Genomic DNA, 21,136 nt, shown 5'->3' with positions numbered 1-21,136 from the left:
TCTTGTGCAAAGCTGATATAATGTGAGCATAACGTGTCCATTTACGGTTATGAACGAAGAATCCAAATAGAAATAAACGAAACTTGGTAGTATAATAAATAAATTGAAAGGACAAAAGATTCATTCTAAAAAGAAGGGCCACCCCTCAAAATATCAAAACGTCGAAAGCTTTATCACCATTAATTAGTTATATATAATTTGATGTACGTTGGTCTTGGTGCATATTGCTTGAAACTAATTGAGAACGAGCTCGAACTTTGATGGACAAATAAAGACTAGAGAAGGTCACCGCTTGAGTGATTATTTCTCAACCAAGTTAACGATAATATAAACAAACTAGAATCGGACCGCGCTATAACGCAGGAATTGTTTATTAATATATATATATATGATATTAATAGATTAAAATATTTTATATTTTCATTCTTAGTTTTTACAGTTAATTATACTAAATCACATATTTGTGTAATGAATTTCAATAAAAGAATAATAGGGAAAAAAGAGAGTAAATGGTAATAAAATGAGTTTTGATAAAATAAATATTAAAAAGTTTAGAAAAGTACTAACAACACACAAATAATAGATAATTCAATTTGATCATTTTAGTAGTAGAAAATAGTAATCTACATAAGATATTATAAAAATATTCTGCTTGTAAAAGTTACACTAATATGTATAATGTAATGAACCATAAGAACAATTTATCATTTACCCAAAAATGTTAGTCTAATTTATCATTTACTCAAATTTAGCAAAACAATTTATCATTTACTCAAATTTATCTAATTTGAAATTTAGCAAAACATTAAAGCCGAAAAAATTATCATTGACTCTTTTTAAAAATATCAAAATCATATTTCTTGAACTGAAAACAAATTAAATAAATAAAACCCGGAACTACTAATCCCACTATTTTCATTACATCATAATTATTTATTATTTTGTGTTGTTAGAATTTTCTAACTTTGGTTTTATTTTTTATGTTAATGAGTTTGCTTAGGATAGATATTTACAGGTTTTTTCTTTAGATTCTCTTGGAAACGGGTAAAAAATAAAAGTATTAATATAGTTCATATATTAAGTCAAATTATTTACAAAAATGTAAAATAGTTCATAGATTAAGTTAAATTATGTATATACCTGATTCACATAACAACAATATTAGTAATTTGATAATTTTTGTAATGCTTCATATGTCCTGAATACAATAAAAAATATTAATCAAATTCATAATTGAGTTTGATAGTCGTAATCAGCATCATAATTAGAAAATATTAAATGAAATTTTGTACATACCCGTATCACATAAGAAGATACGAGTTTGATAGATTCACAATGGTTTTGATGTTCCAGTAAAATTAAAATTAAAAACATTAACATATATCATATTGGGTAAAATTAAATACATGAATATAGTAAACAAAATCATAAATAAATAAAAACATCAGAAAAATTATTGTTCATATTGATAGAGATATGTGAAAATCTTTGAAATCTAATCATATATGGTTGCTAAACTGTATTTATTGGTTGTTTCCAAATTGAACAATAATGTTGCATAAATTATGCTAATGTTACAAACGTTTTCCGTTTTTTAGGCAACTCAAAATTGATAGAGATATGTGAAAATCTCATAACATCTTTCCATATCTTTTTTAAATTATCATTAGTATTTTTATTATACATATTAAGAATGATAACAAAATTGATAGAAAATATTTATGTAATTATAAACATATCATTAATTCTCATTAGTATTTTCGTTTTTGTATAGTTATATAATTTAAAATTTATCTTTCATATTTTTAAAATTATTTAATTATATTACCATTATTTATGAATTATATTTAATTGGAATCTAATTCCGGAAATATATACTAATATATAATGAAAACTAAATTAGTTTACATATATAAAAGATTGAGATCTTACTGATTGATAGTCCGATTTAATATCAATAAATTTAAAATAAACATTAATTATGTATGCATGTTTGTTAGTTTCCTAAATTGTAGGAAAATATATATTATCTTAACTATTATGGTTTATTTTCTAAGAGACTTTATTATTGTTTACATTTATGATTTATTTTATGATTTATTTTTTGGAAAACCCGATAACCCATTTATAACGCTGCAGATTTTTTTTTTTCGAATCTGACTCCCTTAATTTCGGGTTATTTTTGTGAAATTGATCCGACTTGGAAGCACTTTTGTACTTCTCTTTTACTTATATAGGATATCAACATTAACGTCTGAGTTTTCGAGTTTTCCCAAGCTAATGTTATGTCTTGGAGCAGAAGCTATACGGTCTCGACTCGTGAGTACTACTCTCAAGTCATTATCGTAGACAGCCTTAGTTTCCAAGCAAGAAATGTTGGTCTTTTGTGTAAAAATTCAATTAGCTTACATATTTACTAGAAATTTGTTCCGCTCTATGTTTTTATATATATTAAATACATTATACGTAAATAAAGCAAATTTCAACTTTAAAATAACCTTTGAAAATTATTAATTATTTGTTGAAAGGCGCGTCCAAACTTATCGATCATCGTAGCTAGCTTCTACCGTACTAGCTTTGTTGTTAGGTAAAACATGGGAATCGAACAAAGAGTAAATAGTTAAACCAGTCTGTTTTAGGATCTGGTTCAAGACAAATTATCTGGTTTGGAGAGTTTCCTTTTCAGTTTTCACCGAAACTTTTTACCGTGCCTCGTGACTCCTTGTCTCCGATACTCTTGTGACCGGCTGAGTGTCCATTTTAATTTAATGTTTTCTTCAACAGAAATTGTTTGGTTTAATTGTTTAAAAGTTCTGATTTATCCTTCATGGCAAATTCAGTTTAAGTCTTTGTTCAAAAAAAAAAAAAAAAGAAAAAAGGCAATTTCAGTTAAGTTTTTACAAAATATGTAATTTGAAGATTCAAGTAAGGATATAAACGTCTTATTAAAAATTAGTAATAATTAAATCTACCAAAATTTAGAAAAAAGTTAAGTTCTATATAGTCTTTAAACATCTTCCATGCTCAACGTGATCGTGGTTGTTTGGGTTGCATCGGGAGTTAGTCTGCCTTTTCTCTTGAGACTTGGTGTATTACTTTCTTATAGTAATATATAGTTTTCGTGTTTTGATACATGAAACATGACCGTTGGGGGGTCGATATAGTTGACCACTTTTAGTGGATTTAATTTATTTAAATCTATGAATATCTCTTTCTTTTTGTCTTAATCCTTAAATTGGAGGTATACTTGACCAAACAATTTTTTTAAAAAAAATTGGCCGTATACTTTTTAGATGATAGTCCATTGAGTTATGTAAAAGCCTCGAATTAATGAAGAAAAGGGTTGACACTAATGAAAAACAATTTCAATAGTAAGATAACACTATAACAACCCTAGTTTACCGGTTTTATTATACACTTTGTCAACTTCGAACCTATAGACCTCATGAACAAATGCAATGGTTTAAAGTGCTTAGAAAAGTTTTTTAAAAATACACGCACGTAGTGTAGATAAGAATTACTATAAACTAGTATATAGTTAAGTCCTACAGTTACATATTTACAATAGAACTATTATGAAGTACAAGACAAAACTTTAAACAAAAGAAAATGTAAAAAAGACAAAGTTAATCAATGCGACTGCAATGAACCCACACAAAGACCTTATGTGATGCTGATTTACATGTGCATCTACCTAGTGGTTGTTTCAATGCATTAGGAGGAAAAATAACATTCGGTTCGAATAAAATTTTCTTTTAAAAAGTTTTATCAGTAGTGCTCGAGTAGTGAAAACATACATTTAATTAAAAACTTATTCGAATGGACTTGGAAGCCTCGGTAAACCCAATATACAGTATATCAAATTATATACAAGTGTTGGAGTTTCAAGAAAGATAATAAACTTTGATTTATATAACTCTCAAATTAATAAAAGACAATTCTGAATTGATTATACAAGTGGGAGACTAGCACTTTCATTAAACATAATATACATTCTTGAATTTTCTGGATGAATCGTTAACAAACTTACGAGAAAATTTTACCAAAAAATTTACAAACATGTAAAGAGGGATCTAATTCATGGATTAAACCTTCTATTTAAAATATTCTCTATCATTGAAGTGAAAAGGTCTAATATGGCAAAAAGTTTTAGTAGCTTTGAGCATACTATTTGGGAAAAAGGTGGTTTGTTCCTTCCTAACGAATAATTCAAGTACTCTGTTCCATATCCGACCAATCTCGCATCTGCTTGGAATAGATTTAATTGGTAAGAAGTTGATAACTTTAACATCATTGTCAAACCGTACTCTTAAGCCCATATGAACCCAACAAAACAAATTAGTGACTCCAGTTTCCTTAAATGGTTCATGTGATAAAAGTGGAAATAGTACTTATGTGACTTATAAACGACAAGGCTCGTGATTCTATGTTTTGATAGAATGAAAAGAATACTAGGCATTAGCGTTGATGATGATCGAAGAGAAAAAGGGGAAAAAGACCAACTGACGACCAAAAAGAGTCCATTTTAAGTAGAAGAACACACACACAATAAACAAACATTAGATGGGATGATTTAAAGGGTTTATAGTTCCATGGAATGGAATGGAATGAAATGGAGATCATATGATTTTCTTAATGATCCTGTCTTCACAAATTTTATAAGACAGACAAAGTCTATATAGATCATTACAATAGCAATAAGAAGAGTTTAATTATTAGGGGCTCTTCCTAAAAGGACAGTAACTGCGTCAGCCCATGGCGTACTTTTGGGTCCAGGTCCGAGCAGTGGACTCGTACTTGTTCTTGTCTGTCTTGTACATGTGAGCTATCTCAGGGACCAAAGGATCATCCGGGTTTGGGTCCGTTAACAACGAACAGATCGATAGCAGCACCTGTTGATGCACACATACCAAACGCATTGTTACAACTAAATAATGCTCATATGAACCAAGTAAAACTGATGTAAAACCTTGTCTGGCTCATGTGATGAAAAATGAGGAAGAAGAAAAAGGAAAACCTTGGAAATAGTGAGCGCGGGACTCCACTGCTCCTTCAAGATGTCGAGACAGATGCTACCATTGCTGTTAATGTTTGGATGGAACACCTTCGTCCTAAAAGCCACCTACATTTTTAACAAACCATACATATAGCAACGTAAATCAAGCTACCACAGAGAAGGAGAGCATGCAAAAGCAACCATAGAGAGAGAGAGAGAGGGAGTTGAAATTTAACCTTAGGAGGCTTAAAAGGGTAATCCGGAGGGAAATGAATCGTTACAAGAAAAACTCCTCCGGAGTAAGGGCTATCAGATGGACCCATGATCGTAGCCTGCCAATGAAACATGTCTTCCGCAACGGGTCCTGTCAAGCAATAGTTTTTAATATCAAAACCCAAAGAGCAACAACAACAGAGGTTTCTTATTTTATAAGACCTCATCACAAAATAATGAAACCAGATCTATCAACGAATCAAAACAAGTTTGAACCTTTTGGCCTGAAATGATTCAATCCAGCTGAATTACAATCAAAATGATAATCATGCAGCTGAATTACCCAAAAAAAGTTTATGGATAATTTAGATCTAAGCTAACGAGAGATCAATACCAAACCGTCTTACACAAACACAAACCAGCTCAAAAGAAGATCAAAACCTAGGATCCATCATCAAGCAGGCAAGAGCAACACGAAATATTGAATAAATAAAAAAGAGGGGGGAACCTGCGCTACAAGAAGTAGGAGGATCCTTCTGCAGATCCTTCAATTCCTTCAAAATCCGTTTCGATGCCATAACCAAAAAAAACCTACGAATCCCAAAATTCCAAAAATTTGAAGGTTTCTACAATCCAAAAAAAAACGAATCACAAGAGTCAGCTGAGGATCAAAGAAGACAACAAGCCAGATAAATATAAACGAAGGGAGAGAAGATCCAAAATTATTACCTGGCGGATTGAATCAAGTTGTCGTTTCGGCGTTGTTGGGTGGTTCTACGAATTTGGGAGAAGAAGAAGAAGAAAGGGTGGTGGTGATGGTGAGAACGAACGGAAGAGAGAAGATGTAAATGTAATGTGGTCGCGACCACAATAAATAGGGTGCGGATAGATTCTGGTTCGTTGATTAGTGGACTGGACTCCTTCTTCTTTAGATTCGATTTTATTTTTTAATTATAACCTTTTATTTTTTCTTTTCTTCTTTTGTGTGTGTGGGTGGGCCAAACTTAGCGTTGTACCTACGGCATGAGAAATAAAATAAAAACGCGGTTGTTCTTATGATCGTATCCATGTGGCGCCGGTGGTTTCCCCCATTCGCCTTTTAGCCGACGACGTTTCTAGTCAAACAAAAATCGTATGATCTTACGGCTGAGATTTTTTTTACTTTTATTTATTTGCTTTCAAGAGTAAACCAATTGGGTAGAGAGATTATCAAAACATAACGTAACTGTCGTGCCGTCTACACACTATTTTCGACGGGATATGATCTACCTCGTTATTTATTATATAGTACTGATATCGTGAAGGTCGTGGTTGGTGTGACTAAAAGAAGACTGCATCTGACTATGAGCTTGCTTCACATGATTTTTACGTACTCTCTCACAGTATCACTCACACGAGTCTTGTTACTTAGATGGAATTTGGTTTGAAGGTGTGAAAGTGGTTTTGACTAACCAATCATTTTGATTCGAATCGTTTAACACGAGATTCTGATTATATTTCCAAAATTTAAAGCAAATTCAAATCAATTAATGTATCCCCAAAATGACTTAACTTAATTTCTAGAATTTATTATTGTTTGAACCTAATGCTCATGACTCTGCTTCTTCCAAGTATATTATGATCAAACTTATCTGAGTGTGGGACTTTTACGTACCAAGGGCTGTTTTTATTCAAGAATGATCTCTAATTTGAATTTCTTACCCTGGGAGGACAATCTACTTTTATGAATGGTGGAGATTCTATATCTGTTTCATTATCTTCCGGGTCCAAAACCTCAAGACATGATCTCTCAGTACTATTTCCCAGCTGGTTTCCTTTTGTGAGCTGTTTAAACCATCTCTTCTGCTTCGGTTGCTCTGCGCTTATGGCAATGACAACGTCATTAGGGAAGAGATCACCTTGTACAAAAGCGTGCATCACCGTCAATCCTAGCACACCTATCACCGTCACAGTTGCTGCTCCCGACATCACTACCGACAGTATCTTAGTTGCCACTCCCGTTACTTCGTCTGAATATTTTATCGTCGCGCTGGCCACTGCCGTCATTGGAAACGTGTATGCCCACCAAGCTAGCGAGAATCTGACATTTTTACAATAGTTAATTATGTGACTATGTCAGATAACATTTATTGTATTGAATTTGATACTTGCAGTTAAAGAAATAGCTTATACCTGAATCCGCGGAAAAAGTTGATCCGACATACCTGAAACAAGAATCACAGCAAGCAACGTAGTTAACTTGTGGGGTAAGCAACTTAGCTCTAGCTCACTAGGAATTACGTGACTGAAAAAACCAAATTACCAGAGAAAAGTACAAGAACAAGGAGATGAAGTAAGCAAGACGCGAACCGAGATCAAAAGAGGCTGAGATCTTGGTCCAGGCCATTGAAGCTACTGCCGGTGCAGCCACAAAGAGGAAGAAAACAGGGTGAAGCTCTTTAGGTAAGGTTTCGTTTGTGGGAAGTCTCTGATAGAGAGTCACAAATAAGACCAAATAATAAGCCAACCCCACGGCAAAGAAGAACATTGGTCCTTCTTTCAACCCCATTGTTGCTCCTAGAAGTGCTCCAGCGAAGTTACCGACAATAGAAAGGTGGTTTGTAGGGTTAGCGACTTTGGAGAGGCGCCGTTGTCCACCAGACATCCACTGTCCGTAAATCTTCATCTCAAGAAACAAGATTGGAGCCATAAGGAAATACCAAAGTGTAGATGGAAGATGCGAGATGATGGAGTGTGGGATTCCAAGTGCCAAGAAGAGGATTGATATGAGAGGAGCGAAGAAGAAGTTGACTCGGATCGGATGCCGGAACTCACGGCGGACCGCCTCGAAGTAGAGGATGGTTTTGAGGAGGTAAGTGATGGAAACGGCGAGGAGGAGGAGAAGAGAGATCCACCAGAGCACGTGGTTGATCACTTGCGTCACGTGCAAGAACCTCTCGGCGTTTGTGGTTGCTAAGGTCTTCCACATGATGGCTTGACTGCTTACTCCAAGACACATCCCGTACGATGTGATCGGAAACCGTAGAAGAAACGGCCACGTTTTGTCCTCAGGCAGAACTATCGTCTCCTTCTCCTGTTAAACCACCAATTAAACCACCAAACACAAGAACGAACCATGCATAAACATACAAAAATGAACAATCAATATAAGACCTTGAGAGTTTCAAGTTCGGGGCCTTGAAGAGCATCAAAGAATCTATCAGCGGTTAAAGATTCAGTGATCTCTTTATCCTGCAACGAACTCTCGATAGGTTTTCCACGTAAATTCGAAATCTGACGTTCTAGCTTCCCTGACATGGTCCTGAAAAGGTCATACCTCTTGTCGTGGAAGTTTCTAGAAGCTTCTTGATCAAGAAACATGGCACCTCGGGGCATAGACTTGGAATGATGAAAATTCATCTTCCTCCCCCCGTTTCGTGTCTCTAGTCTCGAGAACTCTTTGCAACTAGATTGACGTTGGTTTTGAAATAGATTTGGGTTTGCTGAAGAAATCAAAGGACTGACCGATCTTGGATTATTCATCTTTTCCCTGTTTTTAGTACATAAATTTGGAACTATATTTATAAAGATCCATATACATATAAACCAAATCAAAACATCACATCAAACTTTGCAAATGGATTAGTTGTATTTATATATAATAACAAAAAAAAAACACATGTGAGCCACACACACATATATAAATGAATATAGATACTTACAGACAGCGCTAGAATATGAAGAGAAAGTGATAGAAACAGAGAAATGTAGATCTGATCAGTGTGTTTTGGAAAGAAGAGAGGAGGGAGTAAGTAAGTCGGTGTGGCCGTATATGAAGTCAAATAAGTCCTCTGAAAGGGGATACTTTTGTAAAATGTGTGGGACAGAACTAAAGGGGTCTTTTGTGTTTTGGTTTTAGTGCTGTCAAGATAAAGCTTCTAATATCTTTCACTTTTTGTTTCTATTTGAGTTGTTTTGTTTTGACTTGTCCTACTCATACATTCACTTGCGTTAGTTGTTTTTATATGTTCATTCACAGCTCAACCGATATGATCCAATGATAATAACCGGCCTGAAATTAGTACCACGCTATTGCTAAATAGATCCGGGGATAATCACGTATTGCTTACCGGCCTGAAATTAATCCAAAAATTATGCAAACTAGGTTGCGCAAAAAAAGAAGAAGAAGTAATATCAGAGATAACGACCACGATACAATAGAGATAACACGTTCCTTGTCCTTGGAATGTATCTAGTGGACACGAGAGTCAAGCAGTCAATAAAAGAGGCGGCTTTTTGCACTCTCGTTTAGTCGCGTCCGCGCTTCATAATAACCGTTCCGTTACTTCCGTACATTCGCCAATGAAAAAGAATATCCTTTTTTTTTTTTTTTTTTTAATCTACTATAACATGTTGTTGTACAGTTGTAGTAATCAAAAATGGACTTTGTTTCTGTAAAAAGAGGTTTTATAATTCAGCATTTATTACTCATCGATTACATAAACCTTTGTGAGTATGTTTATAATACAGTTACTAATGTATTAGGATTTAGGAATGAACATCTTAACCATACTCCATCCAAAGTCCAAACCAAACATAAACTGAAATGTCCACCCACATAGTAGACTATGCTTGTGCCAAATGGTTTGAGAAGTATATAGAACAATGTCATAGTGATTAGTGACAATATCATAAATTATACACAGTTTCAAATTCTTTTAAACTGAAAATTTTGCTGTCTTGAAATTTTAGAATATAAAACTGGTTATGTAATATTGGGCACTTTTTCTAATGGGCTATATAAATCATCCTATGAAGCCCGTTTAGAAGATCCTTTCATCAGTCACATCTAACGGCTGCAAAACCACAGAGACTGTGGGTCAATTATATGACGTATTGACGTGTGACATATGTTTTATACCTTTATCCAACGGATTAAGATAATCTCATCTAACGGTCACAAATGAACGATGTATTTGTAATGTGAATACGACAAAACAGCACAAGTCTCTCTCTCTCTCTCTTTCTCCCTCCATTTTTCAGTAATAAGCAAATTAAAAGCACCAAGAACAAAAGAAGCCATTCTTCTTCTTATACCAAAGTTTCTCAATCTACAAAACAAAAAAAAGTTTACATTTATCCTTTTTTCTCTTGCTAGGCCTGGACCGCTCAGTAAAAGAAAAAAAAATGGTGAAACCGAGAGTTTTACTATGTCCCGAACCCAGGAGAGACACGCCGGAGAAGAAACCACCGCCGGCGTCAACTGAAGATCCAAATCGAGAGAGGTTTAATCATCTTCCTCGTTCTTTTTGAATTTTTTTTTCATGAAAAGTTCCTTCTTTTATGACCGATCCTTTGATTCTTCTTGCTCCTTAAAAGTAGGGTTTACGGCTCAGAATCAGACATTACCGAGAAACACAGTGAGGGTTTTTTCAAAATCCTAGACGAGATTGAGGAAAAAGCTTTATCAATTTTTAAGTTTTCGCTTCTGATTGATGACGTGAGTGACTCGCTGAAGAATGAGGAGGAAGAACGACTAAGAGTGGTTGAAGCGAGGGAGAGGGAGATTAGTTTGCTTGAAGAGTCGCTATGTGATAGATTAAGTGTTTTAGAGGAGAAAGAGATTGATTCTGATTTGAGACAGGTCATCATGATGTTGGTGCTTGTGAAGCAGAGTGAAGCAAGGGATAAGGAGCTTGACTTGATTGAGGAAGCTATCAAAGAGAAGACTGCTGAGTTGAAGAGAAAGGAGGAGACTTTTGAGCTGAAAGTACTCAAAGAGTCTGAAAAATGGAGAGAGGAGACTGAACTGAGCAGCAAAATCCTTGAGATTAAGGAGAAGGCACTGGGAAAAATGTTGAATGAGATTGCGTTGAAGCAGATGGAATTAGAAGAAAGATCAAAACAACAAGTTATAGAAGCAGAATCTCGGAAGAGATCCAACTTTGAGCTTGAGCCTCCCTTGTTGGTAAGTAATGATAGTGCTGCTCTTACTCCTCAAGCCAAAAAACAGAAATCTCAGGAAGCAAAAGATGAAGACATTGAAGTTGTTTACACAGATGAAACTGATGAGGATCCAACATCATTAACTTGTCATGATACAGATGATTTCAGCAAGTTAATGAGCTCGTTTGCTGTTGATCAAGTATGGGCTTTATATGATCCTAGAGATGATATGCCTAGGATCTATGCTCAGATCAGGAGAATTTTCGACTCCGAGTTGAGTTTGCAGGTGACATTACTAGAGCCTGTCAAGACTACAAAAGATAAGAAATTTATTCGTAGTGGTTGTGGTAGATTCGAATATGGAGATACAGAGATCAAAAGCCATTTGATGTTTTCTCATGAGATGCATCATATAACATGTGCCAACATTGTCATCGTGAACCCAAGAAAAGGAGAAACATGGGCTCTTTTCAGAGATTGGAATGCAAGTTGGAACAGTCACCCGATCTGCACGAGTCTCCTTATAGATATGACTTTGTGAGAGTCATCTCTGAGTTTGATGATCTTACAGGTATTCGAGTGGCCTATATTGGGAGAGCTGAAGGATTTGCATCAGATATTAACAGTGCTGAGCATGGTGTCATCATACCAGGGGAAATGCAGAGGTTTTCTCATAAAGTTGCATCGGTTAAATCGAGTGGAGATGAGAAAGAGGGAATCCCAGCTGGGTCTTTCAAGGAAGCTACATCGAGATATGATCCTGAGGTTGAGGAGGTGGTGGAAATGAGAATACAAAGCAAAGATTGTGGTAAAGCTCCAAACGTTGAAGATCAAAATGGGTCTACAAAAGATCTGCCCATTATATTAGATTGAGGGACTCACATTTAACTATATAACTTATCAAGTGTGTGGCATTTTAAATGAACTAAAGCTAACATGTATAACCCATAACCAAGGTTTTGAACAAAAATGGAAATGTCCACTCCTATGTGTATGTGCTTAAAGGTGTGTCTTTTATCCAACGGTTGCAAAACCAATTATACGCAGCAGGTCATGAGAAATCTGACGACTGACGTATGTTATATAATCCAACGGCTTACAAGCATTCCATCGAAAAGTCACAAAAGAAAGATGAATATTTAAGATAATAAGACAAGAAGCTTTCTCTGTCTCCCTCCATTTCTACTCAGTACAGCAAGAAGCCACTCTTCTTTTCCAAAATTTCTCAGTCTACAAAGTAAAGTTTACATTGTTTCTTCAAAAATCTTATTTTTCTTCTTGGATAAGCTCAAAGGCTTGGATCGCTCATTTAAAAAAAGAGTTTTACTATTTTCCGGAGGAAACACGCCGGAGAAGAAACCACCGCCGGCGTCAACTAAAGATCAAACTCTAGAAAGGTACAGTCTTTTTTGCCCATTTTTTGTATTATCATGAAAAGTTCCTTCCTTTATGACCGATCCCTTTGGTTTTTTGTTTTTGGGGCTCTCCTTGTTAACTAAAAAGTAGGGTTTATGGCTCAGACTCAGATAATTTGGTAATGACAGGGGATTCAGTGGAATCAGACGTTTCTGAGCAAAACAGTGAAGGGTGTTTCGAAACCCTAGACCAGATTGAGGAAAAAGCTTCATCGATTTTTGAGTTTTCGCTTCATTTTGTTGACGTGAGTGACTCGCTGGAGGAGGAGGAGGAAGAACGACTGAGAGTGGTTGAAGCGAGGGAGAAGAAACTTTGTTCGCTTGAAGATTCAGTATCTCGTAGAGCAAGTGTTCTAGAGGAGAAGGAGATAGATTTTGACTTGAGACAGGTCATTGAAGCAACCATCGTGATGTTGGTGCTTGAGAAGCAGAGTGAAGAAGCAGAGAATAATAAGCTTGGTTTGCTTCTCGATTCTACCACAAAGGAACTTGAAGATATGATGAGTGAGTTTGAAGGGAAGAAAGAGGAGGCTCGCCAGATGTCTGAGTTTATTCTTGAGAAGTTGAGTGAGTTAGAGAAGGCAAAGATGGATTTTGATCTGAAACAAAGGGATGAGACTGAGAGGCAGAACAAGGAAAGTGAGGCAAGGGAGAAGAAGCTTAAGGCACTTGAGGAAGCTATCACAGAAAAGACTGCTGAGCTGAAAAGAAAGGAGGAGACTTTTGAGCTGAAACTGAAAGAAGAAGCTGATAAACTGAGAGAGGAGAGTGAACTGAGGAGGAATGGTCTTGAGATTAAGGAGAAGGCACTGGAAAAAATGTTGAAAGAGGTTGAGTTGAAGCAGATGGACTTAAAAGAAAAATCAAAACAACAACTTATAGACGCAGAGTCTCGAAAGAGATCAAACCTTGAGAGTGAAGCAAGGGAGAAGGAACTTAAGGCACTTGAGGAAGCTATCAAAGAGAAGACTGCTGAGTTGAAAAGAAAGGAGGAGACTTTTGAGCTGAAACTGAAAGAAGAAGCTGACAAATTGAGAGAAGAGACTGAACTGAGGAGGAATGGTCTTGAGATTAAGGAGAAGGCACTGGAAAAAATGTTGAAAGAGGTTGAGTTGAAGCAGATGTACTTAGAAGAAAAATCAAAACAACAACTTATAGACGCAGAGTCTCGAAAGAGATCAAACCTTGAGAGTGAAGCAAGAGAGAAGAAGCTTAACTCACTTGAGGAAGCTATCAAAGAGAAGACTGCTGAGTTGAAAAGAAAGGAGGAGACTTTTGAGCTGAAACTGAAAGAAGAAGCTAATAAGTTGAGAGAGGACAACGAACTGAAGAGAAAAGGTCTTGGGATGAAGGAAGAGTCACTGGAACTGGAGTTGCAGCAGATGGAATTGAAAGAAAGATCAAACCAACAACTTGTAGAAGCAGAGTCTCGAAAGAGATCAAACCTTGAACTTGGGCCGTCCTTGTTGGCAAAGAATGATAGTGATGCTGCTTCTCTTACTCGCCAAGCAAAAAAACAAAAACCTCAGGAAGCAAGTGATGGAGACATTGAAGAAATTGTCTGCACAGATAAAAGCTATGAGGATCCTAAATTGTTAACTTGTCCTGATAGAAGGATCAATGATTTTAGCAAGTCAATGAGCTCTTTTGCTGTTGATCAAGTATGGGCTTTATATGACCCCAGAGATGATATGCCCAGGATCTATGCTCAGGTCAGAAGAATCTTTGACTCCCAATTGAGTTTGGAGGTGACACTACTTGAACATGTCAAAACTACAAAAGATGAGAAAGCTATTCTTAGTGGTTGTGGGAGATTCGAATATGGAGATACAGAGATCAAGAGCCACTTGATGTTTGTTCATGAGATGGATCACATCGTATGTGCCAACAATGTCATTGTGAACCCAAGAAAAGGTGAAACATGGGCTCTTTTCAGAGATTGGAATGCGAGTTGGAACAGTCACCCGGATCTGCATGAACCTCCTTATAGATACGACTATGTGGAAGTCATCTCCGAGTTTGACGATCTTTCAGGCATTGCAGTGGCCTATATGGGGAGAGTTGAAGGATTTGCATCGGTTTTTAACCGTGCTGAGCAGAATGGACCGATCAAGATCATAGTCTCACCGGGGGAAATGCAGAAGTTTTCTCATAAAGTGGCATCGGTTAAATTGAGCGGAGATGAGAAAGAGGGAATCCCAGCTGGGTCTTTTGAGCTAAACCCTGCTGCTACCCCGAGCTACGATTCGGTTGTAAATGAAAATGGGTCTACAAAAGATCTGCCCATTGTAATAGATTGAAGGATTCATGTACCTTTCTTATCAGTATTTGGCTTTTGAGGCTGCAGGAAGTAGTGAAACTGTGTAGTCTTTTTGGTTTATGTTTCTGTTATCTCTACGAACCTGTTTATCTTTTGAACTGAACCAACTTCTCATGTCAAAAAAGAAAGAGAATGCTTTAGGAAAAGTGGATTACTCTGTGTCTCTCAAAGTTTCAACTTTGTTTTCACATCGAAACAGTTTCACGACTTGCGCCTTAAACCTAACACAACGACCAGGAGGGTTCACAGCTTCACATGATCATCTCCTGTATGTTGATAAAATCTTCAGCTGTAAACAGTCTTACACTACAATCTACTTGTGTCGATACAAACTGAAACAACAATCCCCAAGCTTTTCGTATATCCACGAAACTTCCAAGTCTATTATTGAAACCAAATTCGTACATTTACATTATACACCACAGAACAGAAGAAAAGACTCAAACTTTAGAGTCTAATACATCGTTACCATATATCTCCAAATGCTATTAGTTATAGACAATATAAATGCCAAAGATAACCAGAAAGATCAGAACTTGATACAATCCATCATAAGCTTTGCATCAAAGCAGAGAGCAGAGTAGTGCTTTCAAACTATCCTCTGCTGTTGTTGAGAATCGAACCCAAAGTTCCCAAAACGGCGAAAGCAAGCAAAGGGCTAACGTCAAGCGTATCAAAGACCGGAGGGATAATGTTCCTGAAGAGATTAAGATAAGGATCACACAGATCCCTAATGGCAGACAAAGGCTGACGATCCCATGGGATGTTAGGGAACCAACTGAGCAAGACTCTGACCATCAGAACACCGCTGTAGATATCGAGCCATTTAGATAACCCAGCCGCAACTACAGTCAGTGGCGTGTTGAGATACCCGGCGGGACGATCACGTAGCGACGCGAAGAACAACGGACTCGCAGCTCGGAAAGATGACTGAATCTGTGGAGACAGGTGAACCATTGCGACGGAGAGCTTCTGAATTAGGGATTTGGTCACGACGCCGGCTAGAACGGCGAGTGTGGTGATTGACCTAGTCGAGTCGGAGAAGTGGAATTGAGAAGGGGCTTTATCGGTTGAGAGTACCGGAGAAGGAGCGGAAGTAACGGCGGAGGAGATGATGGTTTTAGGGTTTTGGAGGGAGAGATTGAAGGAGGGTTTACGGGGAAGGGAGACACGTGGACGGAGGAGGATTGGAGGTAATCTTGGGTTTACGAGGACTGAAGCGCGAAGAGCGAGACTGTTGGTAGTGGAAGAAGCCATCTTTTCTCGGCGCCGGAGAATGAATACTCTCACTCGGAACAATGTCTGGGGAGATAATAATAATAATAGGGTAACGAATCCTTCTTTATTTATTTTTTATCTTATATTTTTTTTTTTGTCGAAAATCTTATAATTTTTTTTTTTAATTCCAAAACTAGCTTCTTTATTTATTTTTTAATCAACGAATTTAATTAATTTCAGTTAGGGGGGGGGGGTGGGTGGATTTAAAATCAAAACAAAACAGAACCAAAATTATTGCTTTTATCATTGTAAAATCTAAATATCAAAACCAAATTATTGAAAACTATTTTTAAAAATCAATATAATTGTGTAAAAACAATTCAAAAATTAAAATTAAATTCACTGCCTACCTAAAGATTGTCGTTTATATTTAAAAGAAATTCAATATCCTCTTCTTTTTTTTTTTTTGTGCCACAATTAAATTTATTTTTATTTTTAAAAAGATTATTTAGAATTTTTCTAAATGGTTTGTTATGTTCGCGGCAAAGATATTAACGACCATAAGAGTTTAATGGAAGCATTGCTAAAAATAGAGGACAATCGTCCAACACCACTCAAACAAACCTATATGTCTTCTCCGTCGTCCACCAAAATCTTATTTACCTCCAAAAAAAAACTTGAGAGCAAAACAAAAGTAAACAGGTTATATATTTGACAAGAAACACACAAAAACATCCATTGTTTTGTTTATATTTGATTATTCTTCCCTTGTGGGGAATGCTAATCCAAGATTTGTTCGTCAGAAATGGAGCAGAAGAGCGTGTTGTTTTCAGCTTTAGGAGTTGGAGTTGGGTTAGGCATTGGGCTAGCGTCAGGTCAAAGTTTGGGTAAATGGGCAAACGGGTCGATTTCTGCGGAGGATGGACTTACCGGAGAAAAGATTGAGCAAGAGTTGGTTAGGCAGATTGTTGATGGCAGACAGAGTAGTGTCACTTTCGATGAGTTCCCTTATTACCTAAGGTTACATTGCTTGCTTGCTACTTTGTCTTATCTTTCTTGAATGTCATTTCTTTTACATTAATGATTAATGATCATGATGTTAATCTTCTTGTCACGCTTGTGAGTTATGAGATAAATGAGCTTTTGGAGATGGAGCTTTGTTATAACAAATGTTTCTTTTTGATGTTGCAGTGAGAAAACTCGGCTTTTATTGACAAGTGCAGCTTATGTTCACCTAAAGCAGTTTGATATCTCGAAGCACACACGTAATCTTGCACCTGGAAGTAAGGCCATTCTTCTGTCTGGACCTGCTGGTATAAACATCCCCTATCCTTTTTATGTTCTCCTTGGATCTTTTTGTGATTCAAAATTTTGGTGTAATTTTGTTTGGCTCTTTTTTTCCTCTGCAGAATCCTATCAGCAAATGCTTGCAAAAGCATTGGCTCATTACTTTGAATCGAAACTACTACTACTTGATATAACCGACTTCTCTATTAAGGTGATTCAATGCATAAATATTTTGGTATATATATCTTCCATGAAAAGATGATTTCTTTTTGGTAAAGAATAGCTTGTAAGCTTTCTCTTTCCTATTCATTGTTACAGATACAGAGCAAGTACGGATGCGTCAAGAAGGAAACTGTACGTTACTTTGTGATCTTATGTTTGTGTAGCTTAGTTTTGTGTGTTTGTTTTTGTACAGACCATGATTGTGTTTTCTTTCATATATCTCTACTGTTTCCTAGTCTCACAAGAGGTCTATTTCTGAGATGACATTGGACAAAATGTACAATTTGATGGGTTCTCTATCAATGCTCTCCCAGAGAGAAGAAACAAGAGGTACAGTTTCATCAAATAAATCCTTGGCCTTTAAAATTTCCTTTTTCAGAGCTCAAGTGTTGGAATTCTTGTAAAATTTAGGGACCTTGCGTAGGATCACAAGTGGCAACGATCTTCATTCCAGGTACATTTTTTTGTATCATATCTTGTTTGTATTGTCGTTTAATTAAGCTGGAAATATAGATTTGCATGTTTTTATGCTAGCTCACTAGTTCCTTTTACGTAACATGTCAGGGGCTTTGACGTTACAAGTCATCCTCCGCGACTCAAGCGGAATGCTTCTGCTGCTTCTGATATGAGTAGCATATCTTCCCGTTCGGCAACTTCTGCTTCAGGTGTGTTTAATCTTCGTCTTCCTTCGTGATAGATAGTAACTTGTTTTCATAGCTTATCCACTTAACCAAGCATCTGAATGAATCATTTGTGGCTGTTTATACCTTACTAGCTTCAGGCAAACGTAGTGCAAACTTATGCTTTGATGAGAGACTTTTCCTTCAGTCACTTTACAAGGTAACACCTATTATGAAATCATTAAGACAAAATTCTATTCTCGTGCAGTTCTAAAACTGAACAATTGTTATCTTTACAGGTCTTGGTTTCGGTTTCTGAAACCAATCCTATAATAATATACCTGAGGGACGTTGAGAAGCTTTGTCAATCAGAAAGGTTCTTTAAGTTGTTCCAGAGGCTCTTGACTAAGCTATCTGGCCCTGTTTTGGTTCTCGGCTCAAGACTATTGGAACCCGAAGATGACTGTCAAGAAGTAGGAGAAAGCATTTCTACTTTGTTTCCTTACAACATCGAGATCAGACCACCAGAGGATGAATCTCAACTCATGAGCTGGAAAACAAGATTTGAAGATGACATGAAAGTGATACAGTTTCAGGACAACAGGAACCATATAGCGGAGGTTCTTGCTGCTAACGATCTTGAGTGTGATGACTTAGGTTCCATTTGCCATGCAGATACCATGTTCCTAAGCAGTCACATTGAGGAAATTGTGGTTTCTGCAATCTCTTACCATTTGATGCACAACAAAGAACCCGAATACAAAAATGGGAGGCTTGTAATATCTTCCAATAGGTACTAAGAAGCTCATTTATCTCTTTCACGCAACAAAGTATTTATCTTTCTTAATCTAACTAATTGAATGGTTCTGTAACAGTTTGTCCCATGGACTGGGTATATTACAGGAAGGTAACAGATGCTTTGAGGAATCCTTGAAGCTGGACGCAAACACTGACACCAAGGTATTTACATTTCTTACCAGGCATGTGCTTTTAAATAGAAAAGTGACTAAAATGTGAATGACTCAGGTGCAGGGAGAAGAAAGTGAAGGAATAGTAAAGAGTGAGTCGAAATCTGAGACAGCTGCTCCGGAAAACAAAAATGAGTCAACTCCCAAAAATGAATGTCCCATGCCTCCAAAAGCACCTGTAAATGTATAATAGTCCATATGAATCAGCATTGTTATCTTGATGAATTTTCCTGAACATGGGTTTGATTTTTTTGATCCTGTCAATGTAGGAGGTGGCTCCTGATAATGAATTCGAGAAGCGCATAAGACCAGAGGTTATCCCAGCAAATGAGATTGGTGTGACTTTTGCTGATATAGGCTCACTGGATGAAACCAAAGAATCACTTCAAGAGCTTGTTATGCTTCCTCTCCGTAGGCCTGACCTGTTCAAAGGTGGTCTTCTAAAGCCCTGCAGAGGAATCCTCCTCTTTGGACCACCTGGTACTGGGAAAACGATGATGGCAAAAGCCATTGCGAATGAAGCTGGAGCTAGTTTCATAAACGTGTCAATGTCCACAATCACTTCAAAATGGTTTGGAGAAGACGAGAAGAACGTGAGAGCTTTGTTCACCCTTGCAGCCAAAGTGTCTCCGACTATAATATTTGTGGATGAAGTGGATAGCATGCTGGGACAGAGGACAAGAGTTGGAGAGCATGAAGCTATGAGGAAGATTAAAAATGAGTTCATGACACATTGGGATGGGCTAATGTCGGATTCAGGTGACCGCATTCTCGTTCTTGCAGCAACAAACAGGCCGTTTGATCTGGATGAAGCCATCATCAGGAGGTTTGAGCGAAGGTAAAGCAGGCACGATATGCATTTCACTTGAGACTCTTGCGTTTTTGCGGTACTAATTCCAGCTTGTGCTTTTGTTTTGTTGGGAGACAGAATCATGGTGGGTCTTCCATCGATTGAGAGCAGAGAGAAGATTTTAAGAACCTTATTATCAAAAGAGAAAACAGAGAATCTTGATTTCCAGGAGCTTGCGCAGATGACAGATGGCTATAGTGGAAGTGATCTCAAGGTTTGTCACACTTCTCATCTCACTTTACAAAACACTTGAATCTTCTCGTTATAGACTAATTATTGTGAATGTTATATACAAACAGAACTTTTGCACAACAGCTGCATATAGACCGGTGAGGGAGCTGATAAAGCAGGAGTGCTTGAAAGACCAGGTTAGAACTCCTCAAGCCTTTTCCTCAATTTCCCTACTCTCTAACGTTCGAATAATGAATGTTTCAATGGTGGTTTCTCATAAAACTCAGGAGAGGAAGAAGAGAGGAGAGGAAGCAGAGAAGAGTAATGAAGAGGTTTCTGAAGCAAAAGAAGAAGTGTCTGAGGAGAGAATCATAAAGTTGAGACCTTTGAGCATGGAAGATATGAAAGTAGCTAAAAGCCAGGTATGTTTAAGGAAATTGGTTGGGGTATTGATGATGATCTTTTCCGCAAAAACACTAAATTGTTTTGCATTTTGCAGGTTGCTGCTAGCTTTGCAGCAGAAGGAGCAGGAATGAACGAACTGAAGCAGTGGAACGAATTGTATGGAGAAGGAGGATCCAGGAAGAAGGAACAACTCTCTTACTTCCTTTAATAACCCAATCCACTCCTATTCACATCTCTCTACGAAGACATCTTCTTGTGTGTGTTTGTGTATAAGTCTGATATATAATTAATTTAGTATTATCATATTAAACATTAATTCCAGAGATTATGTAAATAAGACATGTACAGTTAATCTAACTCTTGTATCTTATATTTTTATAAAGCTTAACTGTTTATGTCCTGCTTAGAAATGCACACTAAACGTAGTTGATATTCAACAGTGTGTGGCATGTGTAGCTTACGATTCTTATCAAGATCATAGCTCATCATCACCAAAAATGGTGAATTCGAATCACAACAAGAGGAG

At 36.8% G+C, this 21,136-nt stretch overlaps 5 protein-coding genes and 1 pseudogene across 8 annotated transcripts; 3 read left to right on the top strand and 3 right to left on the bottom strand.

The window, feature by feature from the left end:
* Window positions 1-4,503: 4,503 nt before the first annotated feature.
* LOC104722116 (SUMO-conjugating enzyme UBC9) lies at window positions 4,504-6,464 on the bottom strand. The gene is made up of 5 exons (XM_010440225.3): window positions 5,939-6,464; window positions 5,718-5,835; window positions 5,233-5,360; window positions 5,018-5,122; window positions 4,504-4,892 (listed from the first exon to the last, which is right to left on the bottom strand). Exons 2-5 carry the CDS (start codon window positions 5,785-5,787, stop codon window positions 4,749-4,751), a joined length of 447 nt encoding a protein of 148 aa, XP_010438527.1. The 5' UTR covers window positions 5,788-5,835; window positions 5,939-6,464; the 3' UTR covers window positions 4,504-4,748.
* Window positions 6,465-6,802: 338 nt separating this feature from the next.
* LOC104722115 (S-type anion channel SLAH2-like) lies at window positions 6,803-9,180 on the bottom strand. Its single transcript, XM_010440223.3, has 5 exons — window positions 8,911-9,180; window positions 8,363-8,738; window positions 7,512-8,282; window positions 7,382-7,413; window positions 6,803-7,289 (listed from the first exon to the last, which is right to left on the bottom strand). Exons 2-5 carry the CDS (start codon window positions 8,729-8,731, stop codon window positions 6,893-6,895), a joined length of 1,569 nt encoding a protein of 522 aa, XP_010438525.1. The 5' UTR covers window positions 8,732-8,738; window positions 8,911-9,180; the 3' UTR covers window positions 6,803-6,892.
* A 1,081-nt stretch (window positions 9,181-10,261) lies between these two features.
* Window positions 10,262-12,138, top strand: LOC104722114 (uncharacterized; annotated as a pseudogene). Its single transcript, XR_015571281.1, has 2 exons — window positions 10,262-10,473; window positions 10,571-12,138. The product of XR_015571281.1 is annotated as an uncharacterized LOC104722114 (transcript).
* A 108-nt stretch (window positions 12,139-12,246) lies between these two features.
* LOC104722111 (uncharacterized) lies at window positions 12,247-15,015 on the top strand. 2 transcript variants are annotated; one of them, XM_087472215.1, is made up of 2 exons: window positions 12,247-12,531; window positions 12,679-15,015. In XM_087472215.1, the coding sequence occupies exon 2, from the start codon at window positions 12,960-12,962 to the stop codon at window positions 14,847-14,849; it is 1,890 nt and encodes a 629-aa protein (XP_087328341.1). In that variant the 5' UTR covers window positions 12,247-12,531; window positions 12,679-12,959; the 3' UTR covers window positions 14,850-15,015. The 2 variants fall into 2 exon arrangements, with proteins under 2 accessions (XP_087328341.1, XP_019087325.2); XM_019231780.2 differs by having other exon boundaries at window positions 12,641-15,015.
* Window positions 15,016-15,230: 215 nt separating this feature from the next.
* Window positions 15,231-16,224, bottom strand: LOC104722113 (ylmG homolog protein 1-2, chloroplastic). Its single transcript, XM_010440221.3, has one exon. The coding sequence runs from the start codon at window positions 16,124-16,126 to the stop codon at window positions 15,464-15,466; it is 663 nt and encodes a 220-aa protein (XP_010438523.1). The 5' UTR covers window positions 16,127-16,224; the 3' UTR covers window positions 15,231-15,463.
* A 465-nt stretch (window positions 16,225-16,689) lies between these two features.
* On the top strand, window positions 16,690-21,009 carry LOC104722110 (uncharacterized). Of its 2 annotated transcripts, XM_087472213.1 has the most exons (17): window positions 16,690-16,789; window positions 16,891-17,107; window positions 17,279-17,400; window positions 17,497-17,585; window positions 17,693-17,728; window positions 17,833-17,926; window positions 18,008-18,050; window positions 18,161-18,261; window positions 18,372-18,436; window positions 18,516-19,009; window positions 19,092-19,176; window positions 19,243-19,368; window positions 19,454-20,022; window positions 20,113-20,248; window positions 20,334-20,402; window positions 20,493-20,627; window positions 20,705-21,009. In XM_087472213.1, exons 2-17 carry the CDS (start codon window positions 16,893-16,895, stop codon window positions 20,816-20,818), a joined length of 2,493 nt encoding a protein of 830 aa, XP_087328339.1. In that variant the 5' UTR covers window positions 16,690-16,789; window positions 16,891-16,892; the 3' UTR covers window positions 20,819-21,009. The 2 variants fall into 2 exon arrangements, with proteins under 2 accessions (XP_087328339.1, XP_087328338.1); XM_087472212.1 differs by having other exon boundaries at window positions 16,746-17,107.
* Window positions 21,010-21,136: the final 127 nt, after the last annotated feature.

Source organism: Camelina sativa, chromosome 11, assembly GCF_030686135.1.
Source record: "Camelina sativa cultivar CO46 ecotype springtype chromosome 11, ASM3068613v1".
Lineage (NCBI taxonomy): Eukaryota > Viridiplantae > Streptophyta > Magnoliopsida > Brassicales > Brassicaceae > Camelina > Camelina sativa.
The sequence above is the reverse complement of the archived record's forward strand: the minus strand, read 5'-3'. Positions and strand labels throughout refer to the sequence as shown.

Bases quoted from the DNA above. Each gene is read 5' to 3' on its own strand.
- LOC104722116 (XM_010440225.3), bottom strand. From the start codon at position 5,787: ATGGCATCGAAACGGATTTTGAAGGAATTGAAGGATCTGCAGAAGGAT. The intron at 5,361-5,717 runs GTTCCCCCCTCT...ATTGCTTGACAG, and splicing joins TCCTACTTCTTGTAGCGCAG to GACCCGTTGCGGAAGACATG. The intron at 5,123-5,232 runs GTTAAATTTCAA...TTAAAAATGTAG, and splicing joins ACCCTTTTAAGCCTCCTAAG to GTGGCTTTTAGGACGAAGGT.
- LOC104722115 (XM_010440223.3), bottom strand. From the start codon at position 8,731: ATGAATAATCCAAGATCGGTCAGTCCTTTGATTTCTTCAGCAAACCCA. The intron at 7,414-7,511 runs GTAATTTGGTTT...TTCTTGTTTCAG, and splicing joins TGTTCTTGTACTTTTCTCTG to GTATGTCGGATCAACTTTTT. The intron at 7,290-7,381 runs GTATAAGCTATT...TAAAAATGTCAG, and splicing joins AACTTTTTCCGCGGATTCAG to ATTCTCGCTAGCTTGGTGGG.
- LOC104722111 (XM_019231780.2), top strand. From the start codon at position 12,672: ATGACAGGGGATTCAGTGGAATCAGACGTTTCTGAGCAAAACAGTGAA.
- LOC104722110 (XM_087472213.1), top strand. From the start codon at position 16,893: ATGGAGCAGAAGAGCGTGTTGTTTTCAGCTTTAGGAGTTGGAGTTGGG. The intron at 17,586-17,692 runs GTGATTCAATGC...TCATTGTTACAG, and splicing joins TAACCGACTTCTCTATTAAG to ATACAGAGCAAGTACGGATG. The intron at 19,177-19,242 runs GTATTTACATTT...TGAATGACTCAG, and splicing joins ACGCAAACACTGACACCAAG to GTGCAGGGAGAAGAAAGTGA.
- LOC104722113 (XM_010440221.3), bottom strand. From the start codon at position 16,126: ATGGCTTCTTCCACTACCAACAGTCTCGCTCTTCGCGCTTCAGTCCTC.